At 44.2% G+C, this 23,552-nt stretch overlaps 1 protein-coding gene across 10 annotated transcripts in view; it reads right to left on the bottom strand.

Annotated features, from left to right (window-relative positions):
• Positions 1–239: 239 nt before the first annotated feature.
• Positions 240–23,552, bottom strand: part of CTBP1 (C-terminal binding protein 1) — a 571,211-nt gene continuing 547,898 nt past the window's right edge. For all 10 annotated transcript variants that reach the window (XM_077280210.1, XM_077280212.1, XM_077280213.1 and 7 more), the window contains 5 exons: positions 19,451–19,665; positions 11,005–11,135; positions 9,935–10,062; positions 8,961–9,078; positions 240–1,492 (listed from right to left, as the gene is read on the bottom strand). In XM_077280210.1, coding sequence (XP_077136325.1) covers positions 1,306–1,492; positions 8,961–9,078; positions 9,935–10,062; positions 11,005–11,135; positions 19,451–19,665 — 779 coding nt within the window. In that variant the 3' untranslated portion in view covers positions 240–1,305. The remainder of the gene's footprint in view (positions 1,493–8,960; positions 9,079–9,934; positions 10,063–11,004; positions 11,136–19,450; positions 19,666–23,552) is intronic.

The following is a 23,552-nucleotide window of genomic DNA, read 5'->3' as shown; positions in this document are numbered from 1 at the left end:
TTTACCAATCAGAAGCTGTGCTTGCTGCGCTATCATGCATATGACAGCGTGACAAACACCCAGTGTTTGTGGGACCGAAGCTGAACAATAACATGGACTTCTTGGTGAAGTCAGTGTTCAGTGTCCGTGCCTTAATGGTAGGTGTTCGGTACGGACACCGAACTTTACTGTTCGGGTTCGCCCATCTCTACCCATGACATTTTCCAGCTAAAAAAAATATAAAAATCTGATGCAACCTATTAAACATCTGGGGTTTTTCGTTTTTTTATTCCTTTAAAATAATTCATACAAATGGATACACGCACAAACATGATTTTAACAAAAAAAATAAAATAAAAAAAATATATATTGCTAGCCTACCACATTACCAGGAAGGAATCAATGTAGGCAATGAAATGTACTACCTTTCAGTAGTCTAGATTTCCCGCATACCACCAATAATATATATTTTTTTCTTTTTTCTTTTTTTTTTTTTAACTTTTTTTTAAACTGGTGACAAGAAGCTTTATGCTCGTTGATATGAAATCAAATTCATTTCACAAAAAAACGACAATTAAAAATCATGTCATGTCTGAAATAAGGGATTTCATGTAAAAAAAAAAAAGTAAAAAGGAAGTGGGATCTGAAAAACAAATAAAAAATTTAAAAAAAACAACGTAAGTATAAACACAAGACAAGCAGGTAGTCAAAGAAAAATGCACTGGTAAAAAAAAAAAAAAAAAATGGGAAAAATGTATTGTCCTGAGAAGTCTGCCAACTGTCATGATTACTGGGCATGTCAAAATATAAAAGAAAATAGTTTTTTTTAGGCTTTTTCTATATTTCAAAAGTGGTTTGCCGAACGCCTCCCTTATGTTATTCCCGTTGACAATTATGCAAATAAACCCCGATTTATTTTTGTAATGTTCTAAAAACTGTACACAGACAAATACATTCATGATATAATTAACTACTAGCTTCTCTCACTTAACTTAGGACCAACAGGAGGACACAGGACAGTGAGGTCAGTCCATTGAACGGGGACAAACTACAACTTCTTTAATGGGAGGAGGGTAATTGGGAAGTATTAAAAAAAAAAAAAAAGTTTGCCAAATCCTCTTGTTCCGCATTCTGTATATTTGGACCAAAACTCTAAAAACAACTTATGATCTGCATGAAAGTTCATTATTTTTGCGTCCATCCAAAATCCAGAATTTTTAATCTTTTTACACCGTTGCTTCTGATGCATCATCATCATCTTCGGTCATCTTTTGTGGACTTCCAGGTCTCCTATGCATGGGAATGGTCATCTGCTATTGTCATTGGCTACAATTGGTCACTTGGGTGGTCTCTGTCAGCTTCTGGTTTGACGGTTTGCACAGGAGAAGGGGCGTGAGGCGGATGGGCCACGGCCGGATGGGCGTGCGATAAAGGCATGGAGTTGGGGACGATTCCTTCCACTGCCGTTGGGATGCCAGCTGGGGCCACGCTTACTACTCCTGGAGGATACCTGCTGAAATAACGACAGGGGTCAATCAACCAAGTGATGGAAGTCACAGAAATGGTCAAAGGAAAATCAAGATATTTTTGAAAAGCACAATATAATCTGGTATCCCTCCTTCTCAGAGCCATCTGAAGCCCAAGATGGTGTTCATCCACTTGAGATGAGGGGCCAATGGATTATCAGCCCTGAAGCAGCTTGGGATTTGTAAAAAAATGTTTATTTAAATTGTAGGAAGTGAGATTGTCACGATAATTTAGAACTAAACTCACATTATGGCATTTTTACAAGGTACCATGGCACAGACACACGCTGCAGATTCGACCCCCCTTCTTTCCTCTGCTGCAGCCTAGTGAAATTGAAGCCAATCATTTCCCCCCCCCTCCCTCAAGAATTTTTATGGCTTCAAAGTGAAAGTACAAGTTGAAGCACATGGGGAAACAAAAAAAACAAAACAAGTTTCTTTGTCTTTGCTAATGTAAATATCATAGCGCAGATTAATGATAGAAGTGGGACAAATACATTTTTGACATGGGCTTCGGTAGCACTGTCAGCCAGTGAGTTTTCTGGGTTCCAGAACCAGCACTGTTGAGAATCAGATTACTACAGAACTGGGTCACCCAACCACCCAATGTCGATACTTATGCTCAGCATGCCATAGGGATTCGTTTAACGACACAGGTGTCGTCTTTCTACAAGGTTCTGACGCCGATATATGTGGGATGATGATTTTTCATACTGCTAAGACAGGGGAGTATCCAGCCTTTAAGTGATGTCACCACAGGAGGGGGTGCTTTGGTGTTAAGCAGGAGCCTTCAGTGTTTTTTGTCCGGGGGTCCTGCGGCTGTATGCTCACCCTACCCCCCCCAGCACACGGCCAGCAAAGATGATACCATGACAAAGACCTGTAAGTGTTCTTTTCAATTTTAATCCCATTTTATTTGTAATTTGTATTGTACACATGATTTGTCTTCTTTATAATATCTTTTTATACTTTGTAAACACTGCCTACCTTTTTTTGGAGTAAAATATAAAATTACTAGCTTGTCTCTCCCAGCTCTTTAACAAACTGTGCATCCTCTGAGGTGAATTACGCTACTGATTTGGGTTGGCTCCAGACCCGTTAATCGGAGCTGGTGGCAGCATACCTTGTCCTGTGCAATCGAGTGTCTTTGCAGCGACCGGCGGCGTTGATAATTATTGTTCCTGCCTGTGTGGGAATAGTTATATTGCCCTCGCTGCAGCGGGCCCAATAGCCAGTACATAGCAGGCAGCCTTTCTGGCGACTAATTACCCTAGGTGCAGTACCCTCACTGACCCGAGGGTAAGGGGGCGCTAGAGAGCTGCAAGTTCCAAATCGGAAGTGGGATCTAGATAAATCCCCTTCGGAAGGAACCAGGGGCAACCACACAAACCCGGTTCATGACAAATTGTGGGGTGATGGGGATGGGTAGTGGTGGGGATGATAAAGGTATCTTCCCCGTAAACGTGACATACTTCGTGACAGTGATAATACAGTACACTAATCATGGGAAACACAAGCATCAACATGGACAAAAAGTAATTTAAGTCCGTATGTCCATCAACATCCGCTGCTGGCAGCTTCCTTTGTAATTGATAACTCATGACATCCCAGATGTGCTCGATGGGAGACAGTCTGGAGATGCTGCAGGCCATGGAAGCATGTTTAGGCTGCTCACAGTAGCACCAGCAACATGTGAACTGGCGTTTTCATCTTGCAAAACGTACCACCAGTTCCATGACCATATAAATTAAAGTGCCGAGCGGTTAGTGTACCTGGAATGAAAACTAGAGAGGTCGGGCCAACCCACACCATAATTCGGGGAGTGGGACTCTCCCTCGTGAAGGCCTCTTCATGGCGCTGCCCACGTGTTCTTAACATAGAGACTAGCTAAACTGATTGCTGAAGAGGACAGACCTCCATTGTTCAAGGAGTCCCACTTTTGTCTTGAATGCAATGATAGCTGGTGATTAATCTGGGGACCATGTGGACAATGCCATGAAGAGGTCCTAGTCATGGGATTATGGTGTATAGTGGCATAATGTACGGTAGCTGGATGAGTCTAGTCATCATTCCAGCTGGACATTACATTGGAGAAATGGCCATACCACTGGTTTCACCAACAAATGAAAAAGTGTGCCAGGAGCAGTCTGGCAAGATGACAATGCCAGGTTGCATGTTGCTGGTGCTACTGTGAGCAGGCCGCATGGCCTAAACAAGCTGCCATGGCCTGAAGAGTCTCTGGACTGGTCTCCCATCAAGGAAATCATTAATTGGAAATTGCAAAGGGAGGCGATTGTTAAAACAACTTAGTTATAATTGTAGATAAACCAGTAACTAGTATTTCACCCCAGGTCATTTAAGTCATTTAGTTTATTGGCCCATCGGTTAATATACTCAGGAGTTAGACAATGTGGTTATAAGCTCTGGTAGGGCTATGCTGGTAATGGGAGTCAAGACATGGTATATAAAAGGACATAATCCAACATTAGGCCATCCAAGGGTATATTTTATTTAAAAAAAAAAAAAAAGCACAGAAAATTAAGCTAAATAGAGATCATTTGAACTAAATAACTAATGACCAAGGGTGAATCACACTAGATTTGATTAGCCCCTATATTCATACGAGTAATATGGTTTACAAGCTTCATTAATCACCAAGCAGCATTTTTTTTTTCTTAACATTTATTTTGTGGGCCGACAAGCAATTTCTCAGAGAAGAGCAGTGTCAGATTATATCACAAAATACATGAGCGCGTGAATATCCCCTGGTCCTACAATAGTCGGCATTTCCTCCGGGAGGCGCGAGATCCAAATCAATATAACAAGACGATAAAAAGTGTGCGCCTAATGCAGCCTTGTGCCTTATATTCATGACGTCTTAAATATTTATGTTTTCCTGATAGCGGGAGTTAGTTTAGCCTGAAGATTAAAGCGCAGATAGAGAGCACGGCCACAAACCAAATTACACAGGGGAGGCCCTTATTTTACCAGGGTGACACTTCTAGGTAGCGGGACAAATTTATTTGCATGGATTGGATGAGAAGGAAACCTGAACGACCTGAGCTGATGTGTTAGAGGGAAGAGAAATTCTAATGCTACAAATGGTTGCCGAGCTGTGCGACATGTCAGATTGTATATAGACAGGTCTTTAAAAAAAAAAAAAAAAAAAAAAAAAAAATTGTGGCAGAGCTGTATTTGCCACAGAGTTCCTTTAGTAAAAAAAAAAAATAACAAAAAAAAACCTGTGGCAAATTCAGCTCTGCCAGTTTTTTTTTTTTTTTTTTTTAAAGGAACTCCGAAATTTCCCCTCCTTCCAAGAGCCCCTTAAGATCACTTCAGCTTTATGGGACATGCAGGAGTAACAATTGTAAGTTTAGAGCACAAGACCCCTGTCGCCGCATTAAAAGGCTAGCCAAAACACCACCGCCATCTAGTGGGCATTGTAAGCACTACATAGATTAGTTGCAAATTAGATTTTTATTTGACATCTACCTTAAAAAGGGTCAGTTCTTCATAATCGGATTGTGCTTTTAAACTCAAGCATTGTCACAATTTACAGCTTTGTCAAATTTGCAGCCATTCTTGAGATTTTTTTTTTCACTTTACAACTCGTTGCCTGGGAGACCGACCACCGCTGACATCTAGCTTGTAAGCGGTACAGTGAAGCTGTCCAGGATTAGGTGTCTGTAATCCAGAGAATCTGGCAAGCTACAATACAGTGCTTACAGACTCCGTAGAACATATGCAGCGCTTCCAGGCTCTTTTCTCCTGTCCGCAGCTCGTTGCTTTGGACACCGACCATCGCTGCTGAACAAAAAAGTGCTAGTATCTTAAGAACGGCTGAACATTTTAATAAGCAGTAAATTGCTCGCATTTACAAGCCGTAACACTTGTCAGCTTTTTGAGATCTCTCCATGACATTATCAGTCCAAATTTCAGGCAACTATAATGTAAAAGCCTTGTCACAGCCTACTGGACTTTATCACAGCAACACTATGCCACAGTGCAGAAGCAAGAAGTGTTGTCCTAGGGACACCGGTAGGAAAAAAAAAACGTTTTTTTGCCGAAATTGCAAGTATTTATCGCCTTGTCTGTGCTCTTGAAAAAAGGTTTTTATTTTAATTCAGTTTAGATTAATATCTAAAGTCATTTTTATGTTGACTAGAGCTTCTTTACGATACAAAGCCAGAATCCTATAGACTGGGATAAATTACACATTTCTTTCTGTCTTTGGTCACCACTAGAGGGCGCTCAATGAACATGTAATGTACATGAATTTCAAAATTAGGATCCAGCAAGCTCCCTCTAGTGGCGAGTGCCGGAAACCCAAAGGCTGATTTCATCTGAGGTTTATTCGCAAAAAATTATTTTTTTAAAGTATTAAGGTTATTTTTTGATTTTTTAAAATATAGTTTTTAATGGAGTAAAATATGAAAAATTAAAAAGGTTTGAATTTCCTCTTATAAACACTAGGGGGAGCTGCTGCTGAACTTTGTAGTGTAGTGCTAGTTCACATTACATGACATTTTCGACTGCAGTAAAATGGGCCGGGGTCTGCTCATGTGTGATGTCGCTCATCTCCCTTTCCGGGAGTTTGCAAAAGGAGAAGAGGATGAAGTTCAGGATCACAGTGCGGAGACATTCTGTTGGCGTCTGCAAAGTGATTCTGAGATGTGAGGAGTGTTACAGAAGACTGCGCATATGCGATAAATCCCAGCATGTGATCCACTCCGCTTATCTAATCGCAGCACAAGTAGTGTACCACGTGATGGGATTAGATACAGTGGTCTGATCTACATATTGAGATCCTATAGGTGTCCTGGGGCACATGGCCGCTCCAATATACATACAACTTGTGATGACCCTGCAGTACCCACCTCATCTCCCCAGGCAAAGTATATCACTCCCAACAGTATGATCCCCCAACTGTGACCCCCACCCAGCATAATGGGCCTACATAAAGTATTTTGGCCCCCACACCTCGCCAATGTATAATGGCCCCAAAAGCGCACTATAAAGCATAATGCACCCCCCATTAGGCCTCCAAATAGTATAATGCACCCATTAAACCTCCATATTGTAACATGCACCCCCATTAAGCTTCCATATAGTATAATGCACCCCCATTAGGCCTCCATATTGTAAAATACACGTCCATTAGGCCTCCATATAGAATAATACACCCCCCCATTAAGCCTCCATATAGTATAATACACCCCACATTAGGCCTCCATATAGTATAATGCACCCCCCCATTAGGCCTCCATATAGTAAAATGCACCCCCATTAGCCCTCCATATAGTATAATGCACCCCCCATTAGGCCTCCATATAGTAAAATGCACCCCCATTAGCCCTCCATATAGTATAATGCACCCCCATTAGGCCTCCATATAGTATAATGCACCCCCATTAGGCCTCCATATAGTATAATGCACCCCCCATTAGGCCTCCATATAGTAAAATGCACCCCCATTAGCCCTCCATATAGTATAATGCACCCCCCATTAGGTCTCCATATAGTATAATGCCCATCTGTCCTCCATTGCTTTGGGGCATATCATGCATGTTTGTATTAAAGGGAACCTGTCACCCCGTTTTTTCCGTATGAGATAAAAATACTGTTAAATAGGGCCTGAGCTGTGCATTACAATAGTGTATTTTGTGGACCCAGATTCCCCACCTATGCTGCCAAAATACGTTACCAAAGTCGCCGTTTTCGCCTGTCAATCAGGCTGGTCTGGTCAGATGGGCGTGGTGTCTTCCCCCAGATCTTGCTTATTTTTCCCGTTGGTGGCGTAGTGGTTTGCGCATGACCAAGTCCAGAATCCACTGCACAGGGGAGGGAAAAGAGCGCGATCTGCGCTATTCCCCTGGTGATCGGTGGGGGCGGCCATCTCCCTGTGGCCGCGCGTGCGCAGATGGAGCGCTCTGCTGCCCGGGGCTTCAGGAAAATGGATGCAGGATGCCGCGCGTGCGCAGATGGAGATCGCGGCGGCCATTTTCCTGAAGCAGAGATGCGAACTCTGCTTCAGGAAAATGGCCTAGCAGCTATTTTACCATGAAGGCCTGCTGCACAAAGTCTCCTCTTAACAGTTGTAGAGATGTGTCTGCTGCTAGAACTCTGTGTGGCATTGACCTGGTCTCTAATCTCCTCACATGGAATAAATGGCGTAATAATAATAATAATAATAATAATAAATAATAATAATAATCTGAGTTGCTGTTAACGTGCGATTTCTGAGGCTGGTGACTCGGATAAACTTATCCTCAGAAGCAGAGGTGACTCTTGGTCTTCCTTTCCTGGGGCGGACCTCATGTGAGCCAGTTTCTTTGTAGCGCTTGATGGTTTTTGCCACTGCACTTGGGGACACTTTCAAAGTTTGCCCAATTTTTCGGACTGACTGACCTTCATTTCTTAAAGTAATGATGGCCACTCGTTTTTCTTTACTTAGAATTTGTATTATGGCAAGAAAAAAGCTAACAGTCTATTCAGTAGGACTATCAGCTGTGTATCCACCAGACTTCTGCACAACACAACTGATGGTCCCAACACCATTTATAAGGCAAGAAATCCCACTTATTAATCCTGACAGGGCACACCTGTGAAGTGAAAACCATTCCCGGTGACTACCTCTTGAAGCTCATCAAGAGAATGCCAAGAGTGTGCAAAGCAGTCATCAAAGCAAAAGGTGGCTACTTTGAAACAACTGAAAATATGTCTTATATTCTAGGTTCTTCACACTTTTTTGTTAAGTATATAATTCCACATGTGTTAATTCATAGTTTTGATGTCTTCAGTGTGAATGTACAATTTTCATAGTCATGAAAATACAGAAAAATTTTTAAATGAGAAGGTGTGTCCAAACGTGTGGTGTGTGTTTATATTACAACACATCCACTGTGTGTGCGTGTATGTGTGTGCGTGTGTGTTTTTATTACAACACTTCCTGTGTGTGTGTGTTTTTATTACAACACTTCGTGTGTGTGTGTGTGTGTGTGTGTGTGTGTGTGTGTGTGTGTGTGTGTGTGTGTGTGTGTGTGTGTGTGTGTGTGTGTGTGTGTGTGTGTATGTGTATGTGTGTTTATTACAACACTTAAACCTCAGGGGAGTAAAAAAAAAAAAAAAAGTAAGCCAATTTCTTAATTTGCCTCCATCTCTGTTTCAGGGAAAGCAGTAACTCAAGTAGCTGGTGGGGCAGATCTTGGTTTGCAAAGACCCGTCAGGGAGTGCCTGGGAGAGGCATCATGTTAGGTCAGTGTCCAAACCATGGGGAACGCCTCATTGATGGCTGCTGAGCACACATGAATCGGCCAATGTATATGCCATGCATGTTCTTTTTTAAACAATTTTCTCCAGCAGTAATGCACTTCCCCAGCACAACCTATAATCCAGAATCTAAGTCACCGTGTGACTGCCCGTGTCAGCCCCGGTCCAGCAGAGCGCTCCATTTACCTGTACGCAGCTCCGTTCAGTTCTGGATGAACCACCCCTGGATCCATACTGGCCCAATGTGTTGCTGCTGTTAGGTGATCCTTATTAACACAGTTTTTCAGGCTGTCGGGAATACGACCTGTAGGGAAGAGGAAAAAAAAAAAAAAGCAAAAAAAAAAACAAAAACACACAGGTATTAAAAACAACGTAGAGTTTGTATAATGCAGCCCGGCTTCATTTATGGTCCCAAAACTAACGACTTGATGAGTTTTACCCCGGTCTGACCCATGTGGATAATCATCCTATTTGTTACAGTGGCTTAATATAAATCAACACAGTTTCTTTTTTTTTTTTTTTTTTTTTTAACAGACTACTTCTTATCTTATACATAAACTGTATTGTGCTGAGGGGGTCCTATTAGTGCCCCCCACAGTATAGCAAAATTATTTTGTCCGTCACTAGGGGGAGCTCACTGCAAAATAGATTAATGGAGTTCAATGACTGCCAAGAGTCGCCACTAGGGGGAGCTCATTGCAAACAGGATTCATTGAAGGATCTGTATGGTGATCATAGGGCTCTTTTCCATTTGCGAGAAACACGTCCGTGTCTCGCATTTGAAAACCAAGCACTTGCGCCGGCACTCCGGAGCGGAGCGTGCAGCTCCATGTATTGCTATACAGCCGCACGCTCCGCTCTGGAGTGCCGGCGCCAGAGCTTGGTTTTCACATGCGACACACGGACGTGTTTCTCGCAAATGGAAAAGAGCCCATAGGGTCAGTTCTGCTTGTAAACAGTTTCCCTTTAAAGTAATTACAGACCTGCATTTTAAATAGGCTTGGTAATTTTGGAGTAGAAGCAATGCACCAATAATTTTTTTTATTGACCCTTGCACCATCTGAAAAATTAGATCTCAACCGGTGTTACCAGTCATCTGCAGACAATACCCCCAGACAGTATGCACAATGGAAGACGTTATCTAGGGTCGGTAGCCTTACCTGTAATGGCTCGGCGGATCTCCCGGGCTGCCTCCTCCCTCATCTCTATGGACGCCTGCTCACTGTACCAGGCTGCATGTGGCGTGCAGATGAGGTTGGGGGCATCTTTCAATGGACCTTGAGAAAAGCTGAAAGAAAATTAAAAAACACTTGTGAATTTAACATTCAGATTTGCCAGAATACAGTCGGCCATTTAAGCTTCAGATGTGTGGATTTCATTTTTGTGTATTACATTGCATTATGTGTGTGCATTATATCGCACATCTGTAGATCCAATTTTCAGAATTGTAGTTAACCTTGTGGATATACGTAGTAGAATATTACCCAGGTATATTTACATATCTGGCGGTTAACCTTTGTATTATTTTTTACCTTCATTTTCTGTCTTATCAGCCTCCCCTTGTTTTCATTGTTTCCTTATTTAAATTTTTTTTTTTTTTTTTTCTGTAGTTGTGTTGTATATAGACTTTGTTTATTAGTTTAGCCTCATTGGCTCCTTTCCTGGGGAACAATCACTGCTTAGCCCAACAACTCTCCATACACCGTTCCGGACACTCAGGATATAAGAAATTAAAAAAATTAAAATAAAAAATGACAGTCACATCCAAACAGACTAAGTGTGAACAGGTGCTGAACCTAGAGTCGACAACTACCCCTCCCCAGAGATATAGATTTTAGTCTAAGAGGATTCATGTTCCCATACAGATAAGACTTGTGAGGTAGGCCCTGGTAAACGAGAAATGCCTTATCGTGGCTACCAGGTACACATGAATTGGCCAATTTATGCCCTAAACTCTTAATTTTTCATATTTCTAGTGCAGTAATGCAATTCAATTTTCATGTTTGAAAGTTTTGATACTACAGTGTGCTGCCTTTGTTTAACTCCTGATACAAGGACCTACACAGAGCGATAATGGGGCCACAGGTCCTGAACCGCCACCGTACAGTGGACCTGCCGACTGTGCCATTCTAGTTGCCGGAACAATCAGAAACATGGACTTGGACAATGATGCCTGAACATTCTTAAAACCAGACCACTCAAGGACAAACGGTGGTAAAACACGCAATACCTGAAAGGTTCAGATTCATGGACGTCTAATGCGGCTCCTCGTATCCTTCCCTCCTTCAATGCTTGTGCTAGTGCCTTCTCGTCCACCAAGCCGCCTCGGGCTGTGTTTACCAGGAACGCTCCTTGCCTCATCTGTAGAGAAGATCCAAAGACCATCAAACCAGTACCTTACAAGTTTAGATATTAGGATCTCCCCCATTTAATGGCATAGTTAGAAGCAGGGCTGACCTTTGAGCAGTGTGACTATATTTTCAGGCATGGCCACTTATGTGCTGTACGGTATATTAGATCTGCTGTGTATAGCGGTGGTATGAAGACGTCCCGCTACACTGCTCCTCTCAGGGCTACGATGAGAGTGTTACAGGCATCACAAATGGGGAAAGAGGCACCGGATCAGACCCATCTCCTCCCTCTCCATCTGCAGAAGTAGATGCTTCTACCTCTTAAAAAAATCTCATGACAAATCCGTAACAGATTCAGGAGTTCTCAATGTCTTAAATAGGACAATCGGCTGATCAGCGATGAGCATAAAGCAGAACTACAGGCTGACGCGGCCACTGAAGAAATGCTGGTAAGAATACAGCCCCAAAATGAAAAGCGTGTTATGTCCTGTGACCACTAGAGGGAGTGAACAGCCACCAGAAAAGAAAAAAAAAAGGATGTTATTGGAAGTGGGCTAAAAATAAGTGAGGTCGTAAAATATCCTGTTGTGTATAGCTTTAGGGCCAGGCCGGGTCGGTGTAACAGTGGGTCACATCAATTAGTGACTGTCGGACAAGCTCTTTGTGGGTCATGAGCGGGAGGTGCCTTTCCCAGGGACAAAGCTTCCTCAGATCAATCTTTATCTAGTAATCTTAGACTTTTCGTAGCCAGTGGTCAGTTAATATTGGTTTTGCATTGATATGATATTTATGGGAGATTTATTCTCAGCATAAGGAAACAACATTTACTTGAATCACTAAGGCCATTCTAACCCAACTTAACAGTCCGATGGGCGATTCTATCCAGACCATGCTTTATCCCAATATAAAAAAAAAATCATAATTAGGAAACATGCAAAATCTACCGCATAGAACATCCAGGGACAAATTAACATGCTGCAAGCTTTGGGAGATCTCAGCTCCCATGTAATCTCATCATGGGGAGGTATGTGGGTGCAGCCTTGAGCTAATAAAGTTAAAGTTTGGGTCTCGATCTTGGTGTACTCTCGCAGAGAACTCTTCCGGAATTAAGAATTTTCTCAATCGGAGTGCTTCCCTCCATACAGAAAAGAGCCATACACTGCCCACTTTTCTGGATTACATATACAGGTCCTTCTCAAAAAATTAGCATATAGTGTTAAATTTCATTATTTACCATAATGTAATGATTACAATTAAACTTTCATATATTATAGATTCATTATCCACCAACTGAAATTTGTCAGGTCTTTTATTGTTTTAATACTGATGATTTTGGCATACAACTCCTGATAACCCAAAAAACCTGTCTCAATAAATTAGCATATTTCACCCGTCCAATCAAATAAAAGTGTTTTTTAATAACAAACAAAAAAAACATCAAATAATAATGTTCAGTTATGCACTCAATACTTGGTCGGGAATCCTTTGGCAGAAATGACTGCTTCAATGCGGCGTGGCATGGAGGCAATCAGCCTGTGACACTGCTGAGATGTTATGGAGGCCCAGGATGCTTCAATAGCGGACTTAAGCTCATCCAGAGTGTTGGGTCTTGCGTCTCTCAACTTTCTCTTCACAATATCCCACAGATTCTCTATGGGGTTCAGGTCAGGAGAGTTGGCAGGCCAATTGAGCACAGTAATACCATGGTCAGTAAACCATTTACCAGTGGTTTTGGCACTGTGAGCAGGTGCCAGGAAGCATGAAGTGCTCCAAAATCTCCTGATAGCTAGCTGCATTGACCCTGCCCTTGATGAAACACAGTGGACCAACACCAGCAGCTGACATGGCACCCCACACCACTGACTGTGGGTACTTGACACTGGACTTCAGGCATTTTGGCATTTCCTTCTCCCCAGTCTTCCTCCAGACTCTGGCACCTTGATTTCCGAATGACATGCAAAATTTGCTTTCATCAGAAAAAAGTACTTGGGACCACTTAGCAACAGTCCAGTGCTGCTTCTCTGTAGCCCAGGTCAGGCGCTTCTGCCGCTGTTTATGGTTCAAAAGTGGCTTTACCTGGGGAATGCGGCACCTGTAGCCCATTTCCTGCACACGCCTGTGCACGGTGGCTCTGGATGTTTCCACACCAGACTCAGTCCACTGCTTCCTCAGGTTCCCCAAGGTCTGGAATCGGTCCTTCTCCACAATCTTCCTCAGGGTCCGGTCACCTCTTCTCGTTGTACAGCGTTTTCTGCCACATTGTTTCCTTCCAACAGACTTACCATTGAGGTGCCTTGATACAGCACTCTGGGAACAGCCTATTTGTTGAGAAATTTCTTTCTGGGTCTTACCCTCTTGCTTGAGGGTGTCAATGATGGCCTTCTTGACATCTGTCAGGTCGCTAGTCTTACCCATGATGGGGGTTTTGAGTAATGAACCAGGCAGGGAGTTTTTAAAAGCCTCAGGTATCTTTTGCATGTGTTTAGAGTTAATTAGTTGATTCAGAAGATTAGGGTAATAGGTCGTTTAGAGAACCTTTTCTTGATATGCTAATTTATTGAGACAGGTTTTTTGGGTTATCAGGAGTTGTAGGCCAAAATCATCAGTATTAAAACAATAAAAGACCTGACAAATTTCAGTTGGTGGATAATGAATCTATAATATATGAAAGTTTAATTGTAATCATTACATTATGGTAAATTAATGAAATTTAACACTATATGCTAATTTTTTGAGAAGGACCTGTATACATTTTAATAGCACTGTTCCTCTTGCTCTGTAAACCGCACCCCTGAAGCCAAATGCCAGCTGTAACGGGTGTCTAATTGGCCTGTATAAACAGTTAAGGGTGGCAGCTACTAGCTCCTTTATTGTTGAGTTAGTGACCATAACGAGGTGTAAAAAAAATAAATAAAAACATGCGCCACGACTTAGAATCGGTGGTGTACATACACCATAGGCTCACTGAGCTCCCCAATACCCGGCATAGTGGTGGAAGCAGCCGTGGCCTTGTCACTCAGTCAATTGTCCTCACGAATGGAGGCAGTGGATTTGCTTTCTGACAAACTGGTGGCAGAGGTGAGATCTGTGATCTTTCCGATGTCATCTTTGACCAAGTGGTAACCGTGGTGGGATCTGCGTAAGCCCCCCAGTGGTCATCTTTGACAGTGCGGTATAACCAAGGTGGTACAGGGGGCATTCGTGCCTGCTGGAAACTTATTCAGGGGTGTACAATCCCTGTAACAGTAACTTGCCAAATCTCATCAGTGTGAGTTTATACACACAGTTCACATTGGGCTCCGCGTGTTTGCTCAAGAAGTCGACACTTTACCTCAAGTATACAGCTTACACGCCGATTAGTGAGCTGTGGCTGAGAATAGTTGAGGCTCATCCAGCCTAAGTGGCTACTAGACACGTGACTGCAAGTTTCTGAGTTGCAAACTCAAAGTTATATGACAGCTAGAACAGGCAAGTGGGGCCCAATCCTAACGGAGGGTATAGCACACAGTTAGGCAGTTTAAAGGATCAAGATGGTGGTTTTCAGTCAGTACATGGTGGCTTTAAGTAGCCATAACATCGCGCAATGTAACAGACTATGGTGGTCCACTATTCAGCTACATGCAAACATCACAACCATTCACAAACTTGTCTACGTTACTATATAATAAAAGGGAGCTTGTTAAATGAATTTTGAGATGATGCCCTTGTCTGTACATAGTGAAAAATGTTTCATGCCAGCTACTTCTCAAATAGGTGGAATAGCGAGAGGATTCTTACATGGAGGGGCCCACCAGAGGATTCTCCTGTTGTGTTGTCAGCTACTGCAAACCTCAATATACACACATCAAGCAAGCTGATAAATATACTTTAACTCAATCTTACGTTCCAATATTGCTATGGCAGTAACGTTAATTTTCTGGACTGATACTCGTTCACATTCTGGAGGAACTCAAGCCTTAAAGTTCATTGGCCACATGGGTGAGGTGTGACCGAAGTCCTGCAAACTTACTATCTGTAGATTATGGAAGGGTCAAAGTAGATCTTAGACGAGGAGAGGTGGAGATCTTAGACGAGGAGAGGTGGAGATCTTAGACGAGGAGAGGTGGAGATCTTAGACGAGGAGAGGTGGAGATCTTAGACGAGGAGAGGTGGAGATCTTAGACGAGGAGAGGTGGAGATCTTAGACGAGGAGAGGTGGAGATCTTAGACGAGGAGAGGTGGAGATCTTAGACGAGGAGAGGTGGAGATCTTAGACGAGGAGAGGTGGAGATCTTAGACGAGGAGAGGTGGAGATCTTAGACGAGGAGAGGTGGAGATCTTAGACGAGGAGAGGTGGAGATCTTAGACGAGGAGAGGTGGAGATCTTAGACGAGGAGAGGTGGAGATCTTAGACGAGGAGAGGTGGAGATCTTAGACGAGGAGAGGTGGAGATCTTAGACGAGGAGAGGTGGAGATCTTAGACGAGGAGAGGTGGAGATCTTAGACGAGGAGAGGTGGAGATCTTAGACGAGGAGAGGTGGAGATCTTAGACGAGGAGAGGTGGAGATCTTAGACGAGGAGAGGTGGAGATCTTAGACGAGGAGAGGTGGAGATCTTAGACGAGGAGAGGTGGAGATCTTAGACGAGGAGAGGTGGAGATCTTAGACGAGGAGAGGTGGAGATCTTAGACGAGGAGAGGTGGAGATCTTAGACGAGGAGAGGTGGAGATCTTAGACGAGGAGAGGTGGAGATCTTAGACGAGGAGAGGTGGAGATCTTAGACGAGGAGAGGTGGAGATCTTAGACGAGGAGAGGTGGAGATCTTAGACGAGGAGAGGTGGAGATCTTAGACGAGGAGAGGTGGAGATCTTAGACGAGGAGAGGTGGAGATCTTAGACGAGGAGAGGTGGAGATCTTAGACGAGGAGAGGTGGAGATCTTAGACGAGGAGAGGTGGAGATCTTAGACGAGGAGAGGTGGAGATCTTAGACGAGGAGAGGTGGAGATCTTAGACGAGGAGAGGTGGAGATCTTAGACGAGGAGAGGTGGAGATCTTAGACGAGGAGAGGTGGAGATCTTAGACGAGGAGAGGTGGAGATCTTAGACGAGGAGAGGTGGAGATCTTAGACGAGGAGAGGTGGAGATCTTAGACGAGGAGAGGTGGAGATCTTAGACGAGGAGAGGTGGAGATCTTAGACGAGGAGAGGTGGAGATCTTAGACGAGGAGAGGTGGAGATCTTAGACGAGGAGAGGTGGAGATCTTAGACGAGGAGAGGTGGAGATCTTAGACGAGGAGAGGTGGAGATCTTAGACGAGGAGAGGTGGAGATCTTAGACGAGGAGAGGTGGAGATCTTAGACGAGGAGAGGTGGAGATCTTAGACGAGGAGAGGTGGAGATCTTAGACGAGGAGAGGTGGAGATCTTAGACGAGGAGAGGTGGAGATCTTAGACGAGGAGAGGTGGAGATCTTAGACGAGGAGAGGTGGAGATCTTAGACGAGGAGAGGTGGAGATCTTAGACGAGGAGAGGTGGAGATCTTAGACGAGGAGAGGTGGAGATCTTAGACGAGGAGAGGTGGAGATCTTAGACGAGGAGAGGTGGAGATCTTAGACGAGGAGAGGTGGAGATCTTAGACGAGGAGAGGTGGAGATCTTAGACGAGGAGAGGTGGAGATCTTAGACGAGGAGAGGTGGAGATCTTAGACGAGGAGAGGTGGAGATCTTAGACGAGGAGAGGTGGAGATCTTAGACGAGGAGAGGTGGAGATCTTAGACGAGGAGAGGTGGAGATCTTAGACGAGGAGAGGTGGAGATCTTAGACGAGGAGAGGTGGAGATCTTAGACGAGGAGAGGTGGAGATCTTAGACGAGGAGAGGTGGAGATCTTAGACGAGGAGAGGTGGAGATCTTAGACGAGGAGAGGTGGAGATCTTAGACGAGGAGAGGTGGAGATCTTAGACGAGGAGAGGTGGAGATCTTAGACGAGGAGAGGTGGAGATCTTAGACGAGGAGAGGTGGAGATCTTAGACGAGGAGAGGTGGAGATCTTAGACGAGGAGAGGTGGAGATCTTAGACGAGGAGAGGTGGAGATCTTAAGACAGGCATATTTTATGTTCACCTACCCACCCAGGCTGGGAGTATACAGCACTACTCCTTCAATTATTTACTCACTTGCATTAGATGTCTTTACTTTGGGCCTTTGATTTGTGGTTCTGTCAACTAATGGATATAAACGGATGCAGTAGAGACGTTCCAGGCTCCTTATACAGGCTAATGGCTTTTACACTTCATATTTTGCTGCATAATGTTTGCTTTACTAAAGTCACTACAGCTTAAGCGTTATTATTAAACGCCCAGAGCTGCAATCAGAATTCTGCCAGCTCTGCAGTTAGCGCAGATCCCATAATACGTCACCTGTTATTTTGAAGAGGTGCTTTTTTTTTCTTTTTTTTTTTTTTTTTTTAATTTGCTGTTCCTCTTATCTCACTGCTGGTTCAAGGGATGATCTACAGGCTGAGAGTTAATCAGTGTCATCCGAAAATTATGGCACCTATGAAGTCAGGTGTTGTAGATTCCAATGTTAATAAAAAAAAAAAAAACCCACAAAGAATAGCACATCAAGAAACAAATTTAGAAACTGAAATTTTGACGGGCCATTAAAACGGAAAATTCCTTTAAAAAATAAAAATAAAAAAATATCGGGACAATCTGGCAACGGCGTTGGGACTTAAAAAATTACACCCAAAATGGGTAGTCCTGGTCATGCTAGGGGCATTCCAGAACAGTTATGGGTGCGGGGCTTAAATAGCCCCAAATATATCCTAAAAAAATGCCTAAAGGATATTAGACAAATGCCATATAACACCTGACAGTAATCCATAGGATGATCAGACCCCTTTGTCACGGCACAGATACCAGGAAATCTGAAGAAGACCCACATGGATGTAAAAGATGGTGTCGGCCCAAATTTCTTTTGGCTAGAATATAATATTATCTATATATCTATATACACACACATACATTTCTGTATTGTAGGCGTTTGTTGAATCAATAAATGTTCCTCCCGTGATGTTGACTGCCGGGGCGTCTCGGAACAGACGTTTCATCGGCGGTATACACAAAGTAATATTTATTCCTAGCAGCAGTGATCTAATTATTTGCCCAAACGTCGGCTGCGGATGCAACGCTGGCAGGCGAGGGTGTGACTCCAGCCTTTAAATTATTCCTATTTTCCCTTTAATCCCAGAGTTGTAGTGATGTATAGAGACGATCCCGCCCGGATGGACTACCGGTGGAGATGTGGTTGGTTCCCCGGCTGAACACTCACTTCCTCCACTTTTCCCAGAAAAATAAAAATTTAAACCTTGTGAAATCCCGGCTGGAGCGTAGACAATCCTTGGGCAGAACCCAAACTGAAAGCCCTTGGGCACCTGGCGTCTTCTCATTTGATGCTTAAACTGGTTTCCATGGGTGGTGGGGGAACCAGGGACAATCGCACAGTTATATCTCGAGTCCCCCACAAAACTGTTTAGGGGTATCTGGCACCACCGAATGGGTTATGTCATTTGGCTTCCAATGTGGCAATCCAATGCAGCGGTTTGGTTCCTCCATGGCATTACAGTGGTGGAATATGGCCTCCTAATGGCTGTGGGTCGCCCAATCTGGTTTTCCCTTTGGCAAAGAGTTGTGCATTTTGGTACCATTCCACCCCAAGGCAATGGGGTGCAGCAGCTGTCACCACCACCAATTGTTCTCCGTTCTCACAACGAGGGGCGGTAATTTGGGCCACTCGACCATTGCCTCATTTTGGATGCCCCCTAGCCCTTCAACTGTAGTAAGAAGGGAGGTGCAGAAATTTGGTCCTCAACCCCAAGACAATGGTGTGCAAAATTTTGTTCGACTCCTTGGCCATGACGTGCAGCAACCAGCTGCCCCTCCTTAACCTGGGAGATGTGGACCACTTTGGTTGCCCCCAGACCTCCCAAACTTGGTGATTGGGACCAGATAAAGCAGGTAGAAGTTATAATTTATGGCCATTCGTGGGACCAAATCGTTATATCCATGGAAATGGACTTCTGGTGTTTGGTACAAGCATTTCCATGAAGAGAAACTAAAGTTAAAAGAAATCTGAACTTTAAGGGTCTAAAAATACAAAGCAAAGGACACAACAGCGACAATGGGGGCATCAGTCAACAATATAAATATTCACAAGCAAGATAATCCAAGACCATTGACCAAAAAAAAATAAATAAATAATGAATGGGGTCTCAAGTCAAGCACCTCAATCGGCGAAACCAACATGCGCCGTTTCAGTTCTTCGCACCTCCCAACAGCACACGATGGGCTCCTACCTGTTTGATGGTGAAGTCATTAATAAGATGATGGTTGTGCTCATTTAAGCTGCAGTGCAGAGTTACACAGTCACTATGAAACAGAAGATCCTGTAGGGTGCTGACCCGCTGCAGGCCCAAAGCCCGCTCGATGCCGTCTGACAGGTAAGGGTCGTAGAAAATGACATTAAAACCAAAAGTCTTTGCCCTTAGAGCGACTGCTTGACCAACCCGTCCTGTAAGACAAGACCATGGATAAAGTCAGCACACTGAAGACAAATATATCATGGGTAAGTAATATTCAACACCACATTATAAACCACTCAGCACACCAGTCTCCGCCCTACCCTGGGTTTCGCCATGTAAGCTCCTCCTGGGGCAAGTTTACAGGACAAGATCCAGAGTAAGGCATTGTACCACATTATTTTTAACCAGATGTTAAAGAGCAGAACCGACAATCTTAAGGGACCAGTTGACTATGGAGCTTTGGCAAAACATTGCGTGGAAGGAGGAAGCTCTGACGAATGATCAATTGAAAGATACTGACTTAATAAAGCAGATTTCATTTGCACCTAGAAACAGGTGAATCTGTTCTCCAGGGTATTTGGCACTGTGGTCAGACTCTGCACAATGCATCCATGTCGCATAATGCTGTGAACAGCATCACGTTGGCAGCTTCGATAGCACACAAGGGAATCTGTCAGAAAATTTCTGCTGTTTAATCTGAGCAGCATGATGTAGGGGCAGAGACCCTGATCTGGTAAGCTTGTTGAAGTTTCCATAGAACCAATGTCTTAACAGGAGATTATCTCTAGAGGACTTGTCTAATTAAATGTCCTCCTGTATAACCCCCACCCACACCACTGATAGTTTTCTGCCTATGCACAGTGTACAGAAAACTGACTGCTTGTTTTTAAAATCTGTCAGGGTCCGACACCCCCGCTGATCAGCTGTTCTGTGTCAGTGGCGGCAGGAAACGTTCAACTAAAGGAGCTGCTCCATCTTCTGGTAGTGGCCGCAGCCCAGTACTGCACACCCGCCTTGTATACAAATTATTCAAACAACAGGTATCAGATGTGCGGTACCCGGCTGCTGCCATCATCAGAAAACTGAGCAGATCCACAAGTGAGCAGTTACGGCTGGTAGCCACCACCCTCAAGAACACCCAATAGGAGGGGGTGCCGGTGTCAGACAATCAGACATTGATGACTTATCCTAATGAAAGATCAATGATAAAGTGGACAACCTCTTACGCTTATGAACACAATAGGGGAAATAATGTAACCGATTGTGGCCCCATAAAGGGCCAAAAGCATTCATTCTATATGTGGCCAAAGGGGAGCACATTTCTACTGTAAGGCTATGTGCACACTTTGCGGGGTCCTCTGCGGATTTGATAAATCTGCAGGGCAAAACCGCTGCGGTTATCCCTGCAGATTTATCGCGGTTTGTTCCGCGGTTTCCGCTGCGGGTTTACTCCTATACTATTGTTGCTGCATATGCAGCAATAGGCAGCATCAATAATGTTAAAAATAATAAAAAATGGTTATATACTCACCCTCTGACGTCCCTATCTCCTCGGCGCTGCACGCGGCGGTCCGGTTCCAAAGGTGCTGTGCGAGAAGGACCTTCGTGACGACACCGTCATGTGACCGCGATGTCACCGCAGGTCCTGCTCGCACAGCAACCCTGCGACCGGACGGCCGCTTGGAGCGCTGAGAGGTGAGTATAGCATTATTTTTTATTTTTCTTTTTTTTTGTGCTAATATGGTTCCCAGGGCCTGGAGGAGAGTCTCCTCTCCTCCACCCCGGGTACCATCTGCACATGATCCGCTTACTTCCAGCATCGTGGGCACAGCCCCATGCGGGAAGTTAGCGGATCAATGCATTCCTATGGGTGCAGAATCGCAGCGATTCTGCACAAAAGTGACATGCTGCGGAATGTAAACCGCTGCATTTCTGTGCGGTTTTTCCCGCAGCATGTGCACAGCGGATTGCAGTTTCCATAGGGTTTACATGTAAATGTAAACGCTATGGAAACTGCTGCGGACCCGCAGCATCAAAATCGCCGCGGATCCGCGGTAAAACCCGCAAAGTGTGAACATGGCCTAAGAGGGGACATCACTACTTATTCTTGGGGAATCTTATGAGGGAGTGTGTAGAAACAGGACAAGAGGTACTGTTACTGTGTTGGGCAACGAGGTAATACTAGTACTTCACCACACTTCCAACCTATCTGCGCAGGGTAGAAGTGATGGTGCTCTGGAGACGGTATACAGTAAAGGCGAAGCACACTACACAGGAGCTCTGGAGATGGCATACAGTAAATGCAGTGCACACTACACAGGAGCTCTGGAGACTGTATACAGTAAATGCAGTGCACACTACACAGGAGCTCTGGAGATATACAGTAAATGCGTGGCACTACACAGGAGCTCTGGAGATGGTATACAGTAAATGCGAAGCATACTACACAGGAGCTCTGGAGACGATATACAGTAAATGCAGTGCACACTACACAGGAGCTCTGGAGACTGTATACAGTAAATGCAGTGCACACTACACAGGAGCTCTGGAGATGGTATACAGTAAATGCGAAGCATACTACACAGGAGCTCTGGAGACGATATACAGTAAATGCAGTGCACACTACACAGGAGCTCTGGAGACTGTATACAGTAAATGCGTGGCACTACACAGGAGCTCTGGAGATGGTATACAGTAAATGCGAAGCATACTACACAGGAGCTCTGGAGACTGTATACAGTAAATGCAGTGCACACTACACAGGAGCTCTGGAGACTGTATACAGTAAATGCAGTGCACACTACACAGGAGCTCTGGAGATGGTATACAGTAAATGCAGTGCACACTACACAGGAGCTCTGGAGACTGTATACAGTAAATGCAGTGCACACTACACAGGAGCTCTGGAGACTGTATACAGTAAATGCAGAGCACACTACACAGGAGCTCTGGAGACTGTATACAGTAAATGCAGTGCACACTACACAGGAGCTCTGGAGACTGTATACAGTAAATGCGAGGCACACTACACAGGAGCTCTGGAGACTGTATACAGTAAATGCAGTGCACACTACACAGGAGCTCTGGAGACTATACAGTAAATGCAGTGCACACTACACAGGAGCTCTGGAGACTGTATACAGTAAATGCAGTGCACACTACACAGGAGCTCTGGAGACGGTATACAGTAAATGCAGTGCACACCACACAGGAGCTCTGGAGACGGTATACAGTAAATGCAGTGCACACTACACAGGAGCTCTGGAGACTGTATACAGTAATGCAGTGCACACTACACCGGAGTTCTGGAGACTGTATACAGTAAATGCAGTGCACACTACATAGGAGCTCTGGAGAGGGTATACAGTAAATGCAGTGTACACTACACAGGAGCTCTGGAGACTATACAGTAAATGCAGTGCACACTACACAGGAGCTCTGGAGATGGTATACAGTAAATGCAGTGCACACTACACAGGAGCTCTGGAGACTGTATACAGTAAATGTGTGGCACACTACACAGGAGCTCTGGAGACTGTATACAGTAATGCAGTGCACACTACACCGGAGCTCTGGAGACTGTATACAGTAAATGCAGTGCACACTACACAGGAGCTCTGGAGAGGGTATACAGTAAATGCAGTGCACACTACACAGGAGCTCTGGAGAGGGTATACAGTAAATGCAGGGCACACTACACAGGAGCTCTGGAGACTGTATACAGTAAATGCAGTGCACCCTACACAGGAGCTCTGGAGACTGTATACAGTAAATGCAGTGCACCCTACACAGGAGCTCTGGAGACTGTATACAGTAAATGCAGTGCACCCTACACAGGAGCTCTGGAGATAGTAATGTCCAGTGGTTTTTCCTGGTGTATTATTCAGTCATCCCTGTACGGTGGTCATGGTGTTTGTGACGGAGGTTTTTTTTTCTTCACATTAATGTCACTATTAGATGGTGGCCCGATTCTCACGCATCGGGTATTCTAGAATATGGTACGTACTGTATGTACGTACTGTATGTACGTACTGTATATAGCAGCCACATAGTATATAGCACAGGCTACATAGTATATAGGAGCCATGTAGTATAT

This window comes from Ranitomeya variabilis, chromosome 1, assembly GCF_051348905.1.
Source record: "Ranitomeya variabilis isolate aRanVar5 chromosome 1, aRanVar5.hap1, whole genome shotgun sequence".
Taxonomy (NCBI): Eukaryota; Metazoa; Chordata; class Amphibia; order Anura; family Dendrobatidae; genus Ranitomeya; species Ranitomeya variabilis.
This window is presented reverse-complemented; position numbering and strand designations above follow the sequence as displayed.